This window comes from Tachypleus tridentatus, chromosome 13, assembly GCF_004210375.1.
Source record: "Tachypleus tridentatus isolate NWPU-2018 chromosome 13, ASM421037v1, whole genome shotgun sequence".
NCBI classification, from domain to species: domain Eukaryota; kingdom Metazoa; phylum Arthropoda; class Merostomata; order Xiphosura; family Limulidae; genus Tachypleus; species Tachypleus tridentatus.
In genome coordinates, this window is record NC_134837.1 from 237,735,421 (window position 1) to 237,748,224 (window position 12,804).

The 12,804-nt window shown below is 28.6% G+C and overlaps 2 protein-coding genes across 4 annotated transcripts in view; one reads left to right on the forward strand and one right to left on the reverse strand.

Annotated features, from left to right (window-relative positions):
• The window catches only part of LOC143236596 (complex III assembly factor LYRM7), a 33,723-nt gene that overhangs the window by 3,401 nt on the left and 17,518 nt on the right, over positions 1–12,804 (forward strand). The window contains exons 2-5 of one of the 2 annotated variants that reach the window (XM_076474896.1): positions 279–351; positions 3,056–3,126; positions 4,272–4,353; positions 6,558–6,630. In XM_076474896.1, the coding sequence (XP_076331011.1) occupies positions 279–351; positions 3,056–3,126; positions 4,272–4,353; positions 6,558–6,630 (299 nt within the window). The remainder of the gene's footprint in view (positions 1–278; positions 352–3,055; positions 3,127–4,271; positions 4,354–6,557; positions 6,631–12,804) is intronic. The other variant, XM_076474897.1, reaches the window with a different exon arrangement.
• Positions 10,322–12,804, reverse strand: part of LOC143236595 (uncharacterized) — a 40,035-nt gene continuing 37,552 nt past the window's right edge. For both annotated transcript variants that reach the window (XM_076474894.1, XM_076474895.1), the window contains exons 9-10: positions 11,616–11,708; positions 10,322–10,733 (exon numbers count right to left, since the gene is read on the reverse strand). In XM_076474894.1, coding sequence (XP_076331009.1) covers positions 10,565–10,733; positions 11,616–11,708 — 262 coding nt within the window. In that variant the 3' untranslated portion in view covers positions 10,322–10,564. The remainder of the gene's footprint in view (positions 10,734–11,615; positions 11,709–12,804) is intronic.

The following is a 12,804-nucleotide window of genomic DNA, read 5'->3' on the forward strand; positions in this document are numbered from 1 at the left end:
TAACCAAACCAAAGCCTCAAAACAAGTACTAAAACTTATCCTTTGAAACATTATAACGTAATTTTCTATTATTACTCATATGTGTTTATTTATAAGTTTTGAATCTTCTTCAGTACATATATGGTGAAATTTGATGTTAATAGATAAATTCGTATTCCTCAGCAAACAAATAAAATTTGTGAAACTGGTATTAATTACATACAAAAAACTATATTTTTTCATTTATATGTTATATTTAGCTAAATGGAATTAATACACTATTTGTGCTATTTTCATAGGTTTTAGCTTGTTTTCGAGCTCTTCATCGAACAAGGAAAAGTGTTTTTCATGGAGATTCAGTTGCTATTGAAGGTATATACATTAATTTTCAATATTTATTAGAGTAGCAAATAATCACTATTTAATCCTGGATAAATATCCATTACAAAGGCACTTGAGGTATATTAAGTCAAGTTGTTATAACATGTAAATGTATTTTACATCATGAGAAAAAAAAAATTACAATGTAATCCTAAATTTTTCAGACTTTATTTAAGTCTTGAATTTACAAACATGTGGATTATTTTTAGTATTCATATCCTCTTCATGTCATAATGTTTAAGATAAGAAATAGGACATTTTTTATTAATTGTTTTTAACCCCTTGAGCATACAGCAGAATAATAAGTGTAATAACATTTCGCCATAAACACATGAGGAGACATCAGTGCCTTATATTAATGTAAAACAGATCAGTGTTGGCCATCAACTTGTAGAATGTTATTAACCATATTTTATTTGTTATTATGGAATTTTAATCCTTTGCATTTTGTAACCAATATTCACTGTAATTAACTTTGGAAACTAAACATATAATATCAATAAATTAATACAACATGGGATAACATGGGACCTATTGGTCTTTCTCACTATAAAATAAGTTAGATTTTTTAAGAAACACACAAAACTTAAAGACAGTTCTTATTATTCATGTACTTATCAAGCTTTTTTATTAAATTCATTTAAATTTACTGCCTCTACAACATCTAAAGACAACTCATTCTGAAGGCCAACCACCATATTAGAATATCCTGTTGAACATTTATATTTGTGTCCTGTAGTCCTAATATTCCCACTGTTAAATATGAAAAAATGATACAGACACTATTTATTCCCTTTACAATGTTAAACACCTCAATCAAATTCTCCTTAACTCTTCTTTTTTTCAAGAGGAAACAATTTGAGATGTTTCAGCCTCTACTCATATGGTAACCCCTCCATCTCAGGGCTATTCTGATATCCCTTCTCTGAACCCTTTCCAATAATTTGATGACTTTCCTAAGGTAAGGAGCTCAAGACTGAACATAATATTCCACATATAGCCTAAACAATAACCTGTACAACGAAATTATAACCTCTTTAGACTTGTATTCAATATCCCTGTAGATATAACATCCTATCTGCCCTACCACCAGCAATAGCACACTGCTTAGATGGCTTTAGAGACTGATCAACCATTATACTATGATCCCTTTCTTTCATGGTACATTTAAGGTTATTTCATTCAAATTATACTTATAATTCAACTTATGATAATACAAATGCATGATCTTGCATTTATTACAATTGATATCCATCTGCCATTTATTTGTCCAACTCAATAAATTATCAAAATCATTTTGTAAATCAGCAGCATCATCTTCATAGCTAATACCTAAGACCTTAATATTTTCTGCAAATATGAGTAATTTACTGACCATTGCTTCATCTAAGTCATTAATATAATTAAAAAAAAAGTAAAGGACTTAAGACTGATCCAGTAGGTATTCAACTTGTGACATTAATCCATTTTAACTGAATTCCATCCAGCCACACTTCTATCCAATTCCCTAACTTATCCCCCCATACCTGTAGAGACAATTTTTTTAAAAGCCTTTTATGTGGCACCTTGTCAAATGTTTTCTGAAAATCTAGATATCCCAAATCTACACAAGTAGAGACCTTTTCAGAGAATGACAAAAGATTTTTAAGGCAATTATTTTCCCCTAATGAAACCATTTTAACTATCCACAAAAATTCTAAACTTTGTTATATGACTTTGCAAAGCATCTTTCAACAGACTTTCCAAAACCTTTTACCACAATTGATGTAGGACTAATGGATCTATAATGACTGGGACAATTCTTATCACCTCCCTTAAAAAAGAGGAGTTACATCAGACTTTCATCAAGAAGACCCAAAATCAAATCTCAGATAATACCAAAACAGAAAATGGTTCCTCTCAGAACTTTCCTAAAGATAACGGCAGATTATCAACCAAAATATAAGATAAAAACTAGTTAATAATTAGTGCATAATTATTAAAAAATAGTTACTAATTAATAGTTAGACTTAAATAATCATATTGATTATTAATAATGACAAATACTGATGTATAATTACTGACATAATATTGAGGTTTTTATATACCTGGGTGATTAAATCAAATAATCAACGTAATCAGTTACTTTTAGTACTATGTAAAATAATCATTTAATAAAAACTATGATTAAATTAATTAATGTCACAGGATTAATAAAGTAATCAAGATATTGTCATTATGATTTCTCATTATCATTTTTAATTAAAGGATTTTGAGCTTAATCAGTTGGTTGTAATTGCTTAATATGCTGAATAATTAATCATTTATCAAATTCCATTAATCCCCTAGATTTAGTTCCATAAACAAAGAATGAGAGGGAACTGTAATATCATTTTGTAAACAGTAATTGTCAGCTGAAGGTAATCTAAGGTTCATTAAATACTGATTGATACCTGAATATGGATATTGACTAACAATTTAACTTGATAAAGGTCTTTTAAACAATAACTGCCATTCAGTGTAATAGTTTTAAAAACAATAACTGACAGTTAACCTTTATATAGCTTTATAACTTGTATGTCAGTGAGAGTTACATATAATGTATTTTTGTAAAGACTGATTGAGAATTTAGTATTCTTGTTATGACAAACTTAATTTCTTTTATGTAATTCTAACAATATTTATTTATTTTTCTAAACTTTTTACTTTACTACAGCAGCTAGGCAAAAAATTGGTGAAGAATTCAGGAAACATGCATCAGAATCAGATCATGATAAGATAGCAGAGGTAAGTTCCTACTTCTTAATTTTTTTATTTTTTTTACATAAGTAAGATCAATGATAGAAGTTAGAAGCTACTTGCAACTTCCACAGCCCATGCAATTGGGGGAAGGGGAGGCAGCACATGCATTTGCACAAGGCAACAGGTTATTGGGTGCAACAAAAAATAATTTCAGAATATTGGCACAGCTTACCAACTGTTCCTTATCCGAGTGAAAAAAATACTCAGTCAGGCACAATCAGTATTCTGTGATAAAGCATACAGCTAGAGCATAACATTACTGTTGCTTACCAGGATTTACTGTGAGATGGACAGCATAATCAGCATTTGCACAGGATAACAAAATACATTGCACCAGCCCTGGTAATTTCACACGAGTATTGCTTTACATAATAATTTTTTTGGTTTTTGTACATTAATGTGTGAATATTATTAAAATATGCAACAATTTTACAGATCTAAAGAATGTTTGATGTAAATATAACTTTGTAAAATTTAGTTATATTTCATCCTGTGATTATTAGTATCATAGAGAAGAAACTAACAGAAATTAGAGGACTGGTCTCTGAAAACTACTTGTGTCCCAAACTCAAAAATTATGCAAAATAATATCATTTAAAATATATATAGTTTATCTTAGTTTTTATAATAAATGTTTAATGTTAATTTTTAGTTATGTTTATAATATGTTCTGTTTTTATAATGATTGAGTAACATAAGTTTTTAAATGTAATATTGACCATAACTTTCAAAACCTTTTTTTTTTTTTTTTTGTTAGAGGGGTATTTAGAAGTATTGAGACAATTAAGTTTTTCTTGTGATTCTTAGTTTTTATAATAAATGTTGATGTTTAACATTAATTTTTAACTGTTTATATTTTCTGTTTTTATATTGATTCAGTGACTTAGTTTTCAAACATAACATTGAACATAACTAGTTTTCAAGCAACATTGATCATAACTTTCAAAACCTACCTTTTTTGGGGGAGGGTTAGAAGTATTGAGACAATTAAGTTTCTATGTTTCTGTATGCAAATGACGATGTGTAGAACTAAGTATATTTCACTTGATAAGATTATATTGATTCATATAAATCTTGCAAATAAAGAAAAACTATACAATTAGTCAATGTCTAGTATTTTTAACCTGCAGCAGTTGAAGATAGGGTGGGATTGTGAAATGCTTCTCCGTGAAAAAGTAGTTCAACTTCAACTTAATAAACAAGGTCGTTATGGTAAGATATTGTAATAAATTGTAAAATACATTGTCTCCTTTTAGTTTTTGTTAGCTTAAAAGAAATTCTTTGTATTTGTATGTTGTTAAAACACACAGTAAGTAAGGATTGTCTCATTGTAAGATGAGAGACGAAGAAAGCACTTAGCTTACAAGCAAAGATTTTGATTAAAAACAGTGACTGGTTTCTTCAATTTCCATGAAGATATCAATAGGCATATGAAAGATAAGAATAATGATTGCTTTTTTTATTTTTTTGGACATTGACAAAAATATAATTAGTGTATCAGTAAGAAAGAAGTACAATTAGTTTAAGTGTCAGTAAGAAAGAAATATATGAATTTTTTCTTTCTTTGTAAAGGTCTAAAATAACCTGCCACAATTAGGTTTAAACAGCAACAGAAAAGCAATAACAACACGAGGAAAAAATTTGACACTTATAAAAACACAGTTAATAAACACTTGCCTGGCCAGGAACTGACATGAATGTTAATGAATAGTATATCATAAATATTAATATTATCTCAAATAATACAATCAGGAAAAAAAACCAGAAAGAAAAAAACTAATTTTAAAAATACAGCAGCAACAAAAATAACTTTCAATGTTACAGCAATAGAGTGATAAACAGGAATAATTCACTATTTGCATATTTCACTATCTCATGACTCTCTTTCTCTCGGCAGGATATTTATTCACCGAGTAGGTAACTAGAGCACAACCTTGTGATCCTAAATTTACAAAATTTTTTGCAACATTAGTAATATCTGTATGTCACAGCTAGGAAAGCTGGTGTGTTTCAACATACATACATTTTTTTTTATTCAAAATACAAATGATTAATTAGAAGGTGGGTTAGCATTTTAACCCAACTAAAAATTCATAGGTAAACTAAACAATAAAATGAAATAATGGATAACAAATACAACCATAAGCATTTAAAAATGCAGAATTTGTTTTCTCTCAATATTAATTTCAGAATTTTATATATTTTGTAATAATTAAAACTTGTTCTGATGGGAAATTTTGTCAGCCTTCAACTGAGGAGAAAAAAAAAAGCCAAATGAACGTACTTGTTGAACTAATGAAAATACTTTAAAGGTGTTTCAAAGTTTCAATCTTTTTAAGCTTCAAAGAAACTTTCATATTATATGTACTTGCAGTCTTATTAAGCCTAATTTATTATAGACTTAGATTGTTTATTCAAAAAACTCTGTGAATAAAATGATCAAAACTGCAATAAAGACATGAAAAGTCTTAGTGAAATAAACTTATTGTTTTTCCACCAATAAATTAAAGAAAGCAAGTGGATAGTCTTGCTCATGTTTATAGTGATTTTTAAAAACTAACACTTTTAATGATAGGAAAAAAATCAGTGTAGTTATGATAGACTGACGAGTATAATTTAAACAGAATACTTCAGTTATAGTTCAAAAGAAAAACCTCTTTAAAAGGCTGCTGTTATTGGACCCTGAAATACAATTATCTAAGTAAATAAAAGTGTTATTGTGAAAGGAGAGATGTGATGGCAAACTGCAAGTATTTTAAACATACCTAGGTAAAAACAAAAAACTGACATCGTTTTAGTTAATATAAACAATGATATATGTAAAGTATGCTATAACACGAAATCTAACAAAGTAATAATACTTTAGCTGTTATATATTCATTTCTGTATAAAAGCCACTGTCAGTGTGTATTTATTGAAATTAATGTTTATTTCAAAAATTTTATTCCAATAATCTGTGGTTCACTGTCGTAATCGATTTTAATAAGTAACAAAGCATTACGTGCAATTACTCTAAAATATAAATTTGGTGTTTATAAAATCTCAGTTTCATAGATGCATGATCAGATTTATAAGCCCTGAAATTAGTCAATGACTTGCAATGTTTTGTTCAACTGGGTTATTAGATAACTTCCAATAATTATTAAAAGATACAATAACCATTTATTTTATATTGCTCCAAACAGCCTCATCACTTCATAGAGAAATTTTATATAGATTATTTGGATTTTATGCATCTAGTTTTTGTATATTAATGTTTAGTAGTTCCAAAATTGTAGTCATTTCTTCAAATGTTGAGTGTTCTAGATAAATGTATAAAAAAAAGTTTTAAAACTGCATGCATATGAAATATGACAAACATTCTTAAATCCCTTTACAAATGATTCATTAAGACTTATTAAATGTTTGTCTTGCAGACGTAAAGCTACGACAGGACATTCAATTAGAGAAGAATACTCCATACATAGAAAGACCAGAAGAGTTATCACAGTAATCCTTTGTTTTATTCCCATTTTTAGAATAGTATATATTTTATGATGTATGTTGCACCACTTAAATTGTTATGAAAATAAAGGCAGTAAAATATATAGAAATTAAAGCTTAAAACTAAGTTGATATGATTTATTTTTCACAAAATGTTAATATTATTTTAGTTATGAATGATATATTTTTTATTTTTGTATGTGTGTGTGCAGCACTCTGTATTAATAAAGTGGCCTTAAATACCACTTTGCCAATAGTAAAAACAAAAAAGAAGGAATTTAATTATTTAAAATTGAAAAAAAACAATTTCTTTGGCAATTTTCCTTCTTTTTATGGTATACTTTTACCATACTACTGATATTTTAGCATGATAAATGTACCATACTGAAAGTTTTTTTGTGCTAATGTTTTGGATTACAGATTTCAGCATTCACACATTTGATTAAATTTTACTTCAAACATTATTTGACTGTGAGATAATTGTTCTGCAGTAACAGTAAATTTTATCTCTGCTTAAACATTCACTTACTGAAACCATTCATTGCAACTGTTGCATAAATGGGTCAGATTTTTTCTTTTATACACTGCAGCCATGCTTTATGTGGGATTTTACTGACATTATGAGGGATAGTGATGATAAAAAAATTCAAAAAATAATTGACTCATTGTTTGGGTGAATGGAGAGTGCTACAACACTTATAAATACTTCTTACCAGTTTAAGGGAGAAATTTAAAAAAGAAAATTCCATGTATGGCACAGCTTCGTCCTCTTCTTCTCGTAATTCTTCTTCCTTTTGCACCTCAAAATAAATCACCTCATTTTATCATACAAAAAAAAGCTAGACGACCTGATTTGTGACTTGTCTCTATCAAAACAGCTGGGGGAACTTGTTGGCTCTCGTTTATAGCAATGGGATTTATTATCTCCAAGATAAAAAGTGTTTCAGTTTACCAAAGTCACCAAGAAAGTCTTGCTTCTCACTGCAGCATATATGATACTTATCATTTCTGTACCAACATTGATGCACTAATGAAAGAATTAGGTACTGAAAATCATCCTGAAAAATGAAGACTTTATCACAGTATCTAAAGTTAGTCTGAAAACTATACTTTTGCACAATAGCAACACTAAGCCATCAGTGCTTGTTTGTCATGTTGTGAACACAAAAACTTATCAAACATACATATTAAACTTGAGGTCATCAAATATGATTACTATAGGTGGATATGTGATGATCTAAAAGTTATGGCACCCCTGTTATTATAAATACAACAGTTCCTAATTTCATTAACTCTTTTCTCTAGTTTTTGAACAGTTAGAAACAAAAATTTAAACTTTTAACCTCCTAACTATTTGATATGTTGAAATATCAATAAATCTGTCAAACTCACCAGAGAAGTCCATCTTACCTCTCATCTTTGACCTTAAAGATTATTTGATAATCAAATTTACAGGAATGATAGATATGTTTACAATGAATAGGAAGAACCATTTCTTCTCTACCTAATGGTCAGTACAAATATTGATTAACAATCTACCATAGTCTATTGTATACAAACATCTTAATCTTACTTTATTTGTTTAACCTATTTATAACTTAGTTCTAAAGATTGATGTTTTAAAACTGCATTAATTCTATTTTAGTTAGCATCAGTTTTTACTTCACTGCAAACAAGTTCTGGGAAGCAAAAAATACTAAAAATTGGTATTATTATGTACATATTTTATTTACTGTTATATATGTTTTAACAGAAGTAACTAAAATGTAAGAATTAAACAATTTCTCAGCTTAGCCTACCAAAGCTTCAGTAAATTTATTTGATTTTGAAGTTTGAATAAAATTACATAAGGACTATCTGAATTAGCCTTCTATAATTTAGCAGTAATAGACAAGAGGGAAGGTAACTAGTCAACACTAACCACTGCCAAGTTTTGGGTTATACTTTTACCAACAAACTGTGGAATAATCTGTAACATTATAACACCTCCACAGCTGAAAGAGGCAAACATGTTCAGTGAAGAAAATCTGAACCCATGACTTTATTGCAAGTTGAGCACCTTAATCACCAGGACCAACTTTAATAAGTTAAAATATATAAAATTTTGCAATCTTCAGTACATGTAACATGATACCTCACAATTACTTTCTGTTTACATTAACTCTAAGAGAAACAACTACTGGGTTCCCATTGAGAGTTACTGCTCTGGATACAAAGGAAAGCAATGTGAAAATATTAGCAAAACAAATGTATGCTAAAGCTTTCTCAATAACTGATTAATACTGCAGTCAGGGTAAAAGGGAAAAAATGGTATTACTTATAGTATTTCATACTTTCATTTTGCTGCACACTAATGATTTTCCTGATCTCAGTGTAAGTGTACCAAAAATAAGAGGTCATAAAAAAGTGCACAAATAAAATATGAAAACTGTTTTTATTCTTGGCTAGAAAATCACTTTTCACTCAGACTAATTAAGCAGTCTTTGAAAATACACTGACAAATCTTTAGTAAAATGCTTTATTGAAAATTGATTTTTTATGTGTACACAGACTTTTAACATATGTTAAAAGCTTACCAAATGTTTGTAAAAATATACAAAGTAAATTTGAAATTGTAGTAAATATTATGTGTAGCTTTACAGATACAAGGTCAGTCAGTCTGACTGAGCTCGTGAACATAAGGTTAAGGAAAAATATTAATCTTATACACATTTCTTTTATAAGGTTGCTGGTATAAGATTTTTCAAAAAGAATTTTGGTGAAAGTTCAGGGTCACTCACAAAATTGTATGAATTAGTGTTTGAAGTTTTAAATATTTTTGGCTGAGTAGAAGTGAAATAATGTGAAGCAGTACAGTCCTTGAAAAGTGCCCTTAGTTACACAAGTGTTTCATATAAAAAATTCTAAATGTTTAGTCTTGTTATATTTACCCTCAACCACATAGATAGGGGTGAGGTTACTGCAATTGGGTCCAATCAAGACACTTTGTGTATGTTTCCACATGCATATCTCAAAACTAATACCTCAACATATACAAAAATTTTAAATAGATGGGAAGTCAGTAAGGGACAGTCATCCCAAAATCTTAGTTGGTCACTCTGAAGCATTTTTTATAATGAGGAGATAAGGCATTTCAGCAGTTTTGGATTACTTAACTCTGTAAAGTATTATTAGATTTGTACCAATTTCATGGACATGTTAAGGTTGAGATTCCTCATCACAGTACAAAACATGATACAGATTTTTGATCATTCTGGATCTGAAAAGGATTTCCTGAGTTTTTGAAGGTAAAGATAGATGTTATCAAATATGAATTCACACAGTCTCAAAAAGAAGTGGCCGGACAAGAGTATGCAACCTCTCTGATTGCTTGTTTTACAGTGTTTTACTTCCAGACAGAAACCATACCCTGCATCAATATTAAGGAGCAGTGAAGGAAGAGTGTGCAATCTTTCCAACTGCTCTTGTTGTTTTATATGTTTAATTTTCAAACAGAAACCATACCTTGTCTCAGTATTAACTTGTTTTAATTAGTACATGGCAATTGCTTTTTCAAATAATTATAAAAATACTTTTCAATAAATTTAGCACCCAAACTTCACCATAGATAAGTATATTTACTACAATGTTTTGAATAGATTATTCTGCAAAGTGTACATGGATATATATAATGATAGAAGAAAAAAAGACTGGTTCAGTGCTACAGTATTTTATGTTAACTTTGACTATTAGCATATATACAACTGATTTTCCTTACGTTCTTGAAGCAGATGTTTTTGAAAACCATTTCTGGGTTCTTTATCATAAATAACTATATAACAAAAACACAGAAGCTGCAAACTTGGATTGATACAGTTTTAATACACTGTTCTCTAGTTCTGGTAAATCTTATTTTAAATCATACATTAAGCACAATACCACTCAAAAAACATACAATAGTTCAAACTGGACAGTCATATATAGCAATAGTTTTGTCATCTGAAACTGACACAATTCTGCTACCATTACTGTTGTACTTGGCACACCATACTTGGTCAGTGTGCTCTTGAAATGTGTGGGCACACTCTCTTGTAGAAACGTCCCAAACCTTCACTGAATGGTCTGAAGAACTGAACAAAACAAAAAAAACTTTAAATATATACACCACTTATTTTCTAGGTTTATGACATGAACATAAAATTATCTTGAAATAATTTAAAGCAACAAGTATAAAAATATAATTCTAATTTTACCTACAGAGAAAACAAACTGAAAAAATAGTTTCCACTTGGAACAAATGGCTTTTCACTCACGATACAACTATTAAATATTTTTACTATAATCAGAAAATTAAATACTTGCAAAGTCATTCTCAAGTAGACAATTATATGATTTCCAATTATACTTTATCTGAAATTATTCTTTCCCATTAAAAGGTAGCAGATTTATCATAATATGTAAAACTAACACAGAAATCATCCTGTCACTTGAAAATAACCCAAGCCTGTTGTTTATTTCCCCTCTTATCTAATAATACCATAAGATTGCTCCCCACCACAGACATTTAGTATTTAATTATTTTTTAACATTAAATGTATGATAGCTTCTAATAGTTAAATGGAATTTAAAATTTAAGAAAGAAGTAAGTAATGTTATGAATATTAGTGATTCAAGTTAACCAGGATATCAGTTCATTTACAACTGGTTGTTAAATACAACCTTAATAAAGAGGCTATAGAAGTCTTATTTATATAATTAATATGAATAATTATTAGTTTTTAACTGTTTCAAACACTTATCAGACATTTTATTACAAATTTCTTCTGATTAAAATTTACATATTATGCTTTCACATTCACCTGAGAAAATGTGAGGAGGAAGGCTAACAACTAAACAAAGTAATTTTTTACTACATGTTAATATAGTTCCCATACTGTATAAACCTCCTGTTTATTGGAATTGTTTTAGATATATTGTATAGTTTGTTGATACAAATATAATATGATACTTACCTTGAAACAAAATGCATGTTGTCTGGAGAGAATGACACATTTAGGACCCACGACCCATGTCCTGATAATGTCCCCACTAGGTTCGCATGTTGACTATTGAAAAGAAAATGATAATAACAAAAACTAGATCAATATGTTTACACAAGCCTAAATAAGCCTAATATATTCAGTTAGTTTTAACAAATAAATTCTCAAGAATCTTCAGTGTTATTCATGGGACATCAACCCTTTTGTATAATTTGCAGAAATGAATTTCACTTGTACAGCATTAATTGCAGTAACTGAGATTTCTTAACATATCTTATCAAAACTGACAAGATACTGTTAAAGATAAGTATCTTGTACACAAATAATGATATTATTATTGAGTATTTTTAATACAAAATACATTATCTATTTTAGTTACTTGTACTCAAACTCTTATTAAATCAAGTGCAAAGTGATTTTTAACTATAAAAATACTTTTTATTTTATAATTTTCATATTTCATTTGCATAACCTCTAGAACCTCATAAAAGGATATCAAATTTTTAAGGTAAATGTTTATTTTTTATTTTCTCAACCATATTACTAACTAGCTTCTAACATCAATGAAATAATTGCAATAAAATAATTAAAATTAGGAAATAAAAAAAAAAAAACTTTTATTTTCTGTAGAATATCTTTAAAGACTTTCCTTTTGTTATATTTGTAATTTCCCTTTTCATATATAGTTAGTTTTTGATACTTTCATTTACTGCTTATAACTCATCTTAACACAAGTCACTAGTACCTTTGAGACATATGTAACCCTTCAGCAAAAGTTTTCATTCAGCTTGTAATACCATTTAAACCTTTTAATTATGTGCTTTAAAATATAACTAATACAAAATTATCTAAAATATAACAGTAAGACCTAAAAACAGTTAAAATGTATCTCATAACTACAACATTTAGCAAGAAGCAGCCAAATGTACTTCAGTCAGTTCCATGTTGGTTAGTTGGTTGATTTGGTGTTTTATGGCACAAAACAGCTAGGCTATCTGTGCCAAACGTCCGGTAAAAAGGTAAAACTAAAGTAAATGTAGTAAAATTCATAAAAGGAGATGAAGGTAAATCAAAACAGCATTTAAAAACATAAATAGCATAAAACCAATGTTGACATCTAGTCTATAATGTTAAGAGAGAAACCACAGCAAGAGAAGTTGTA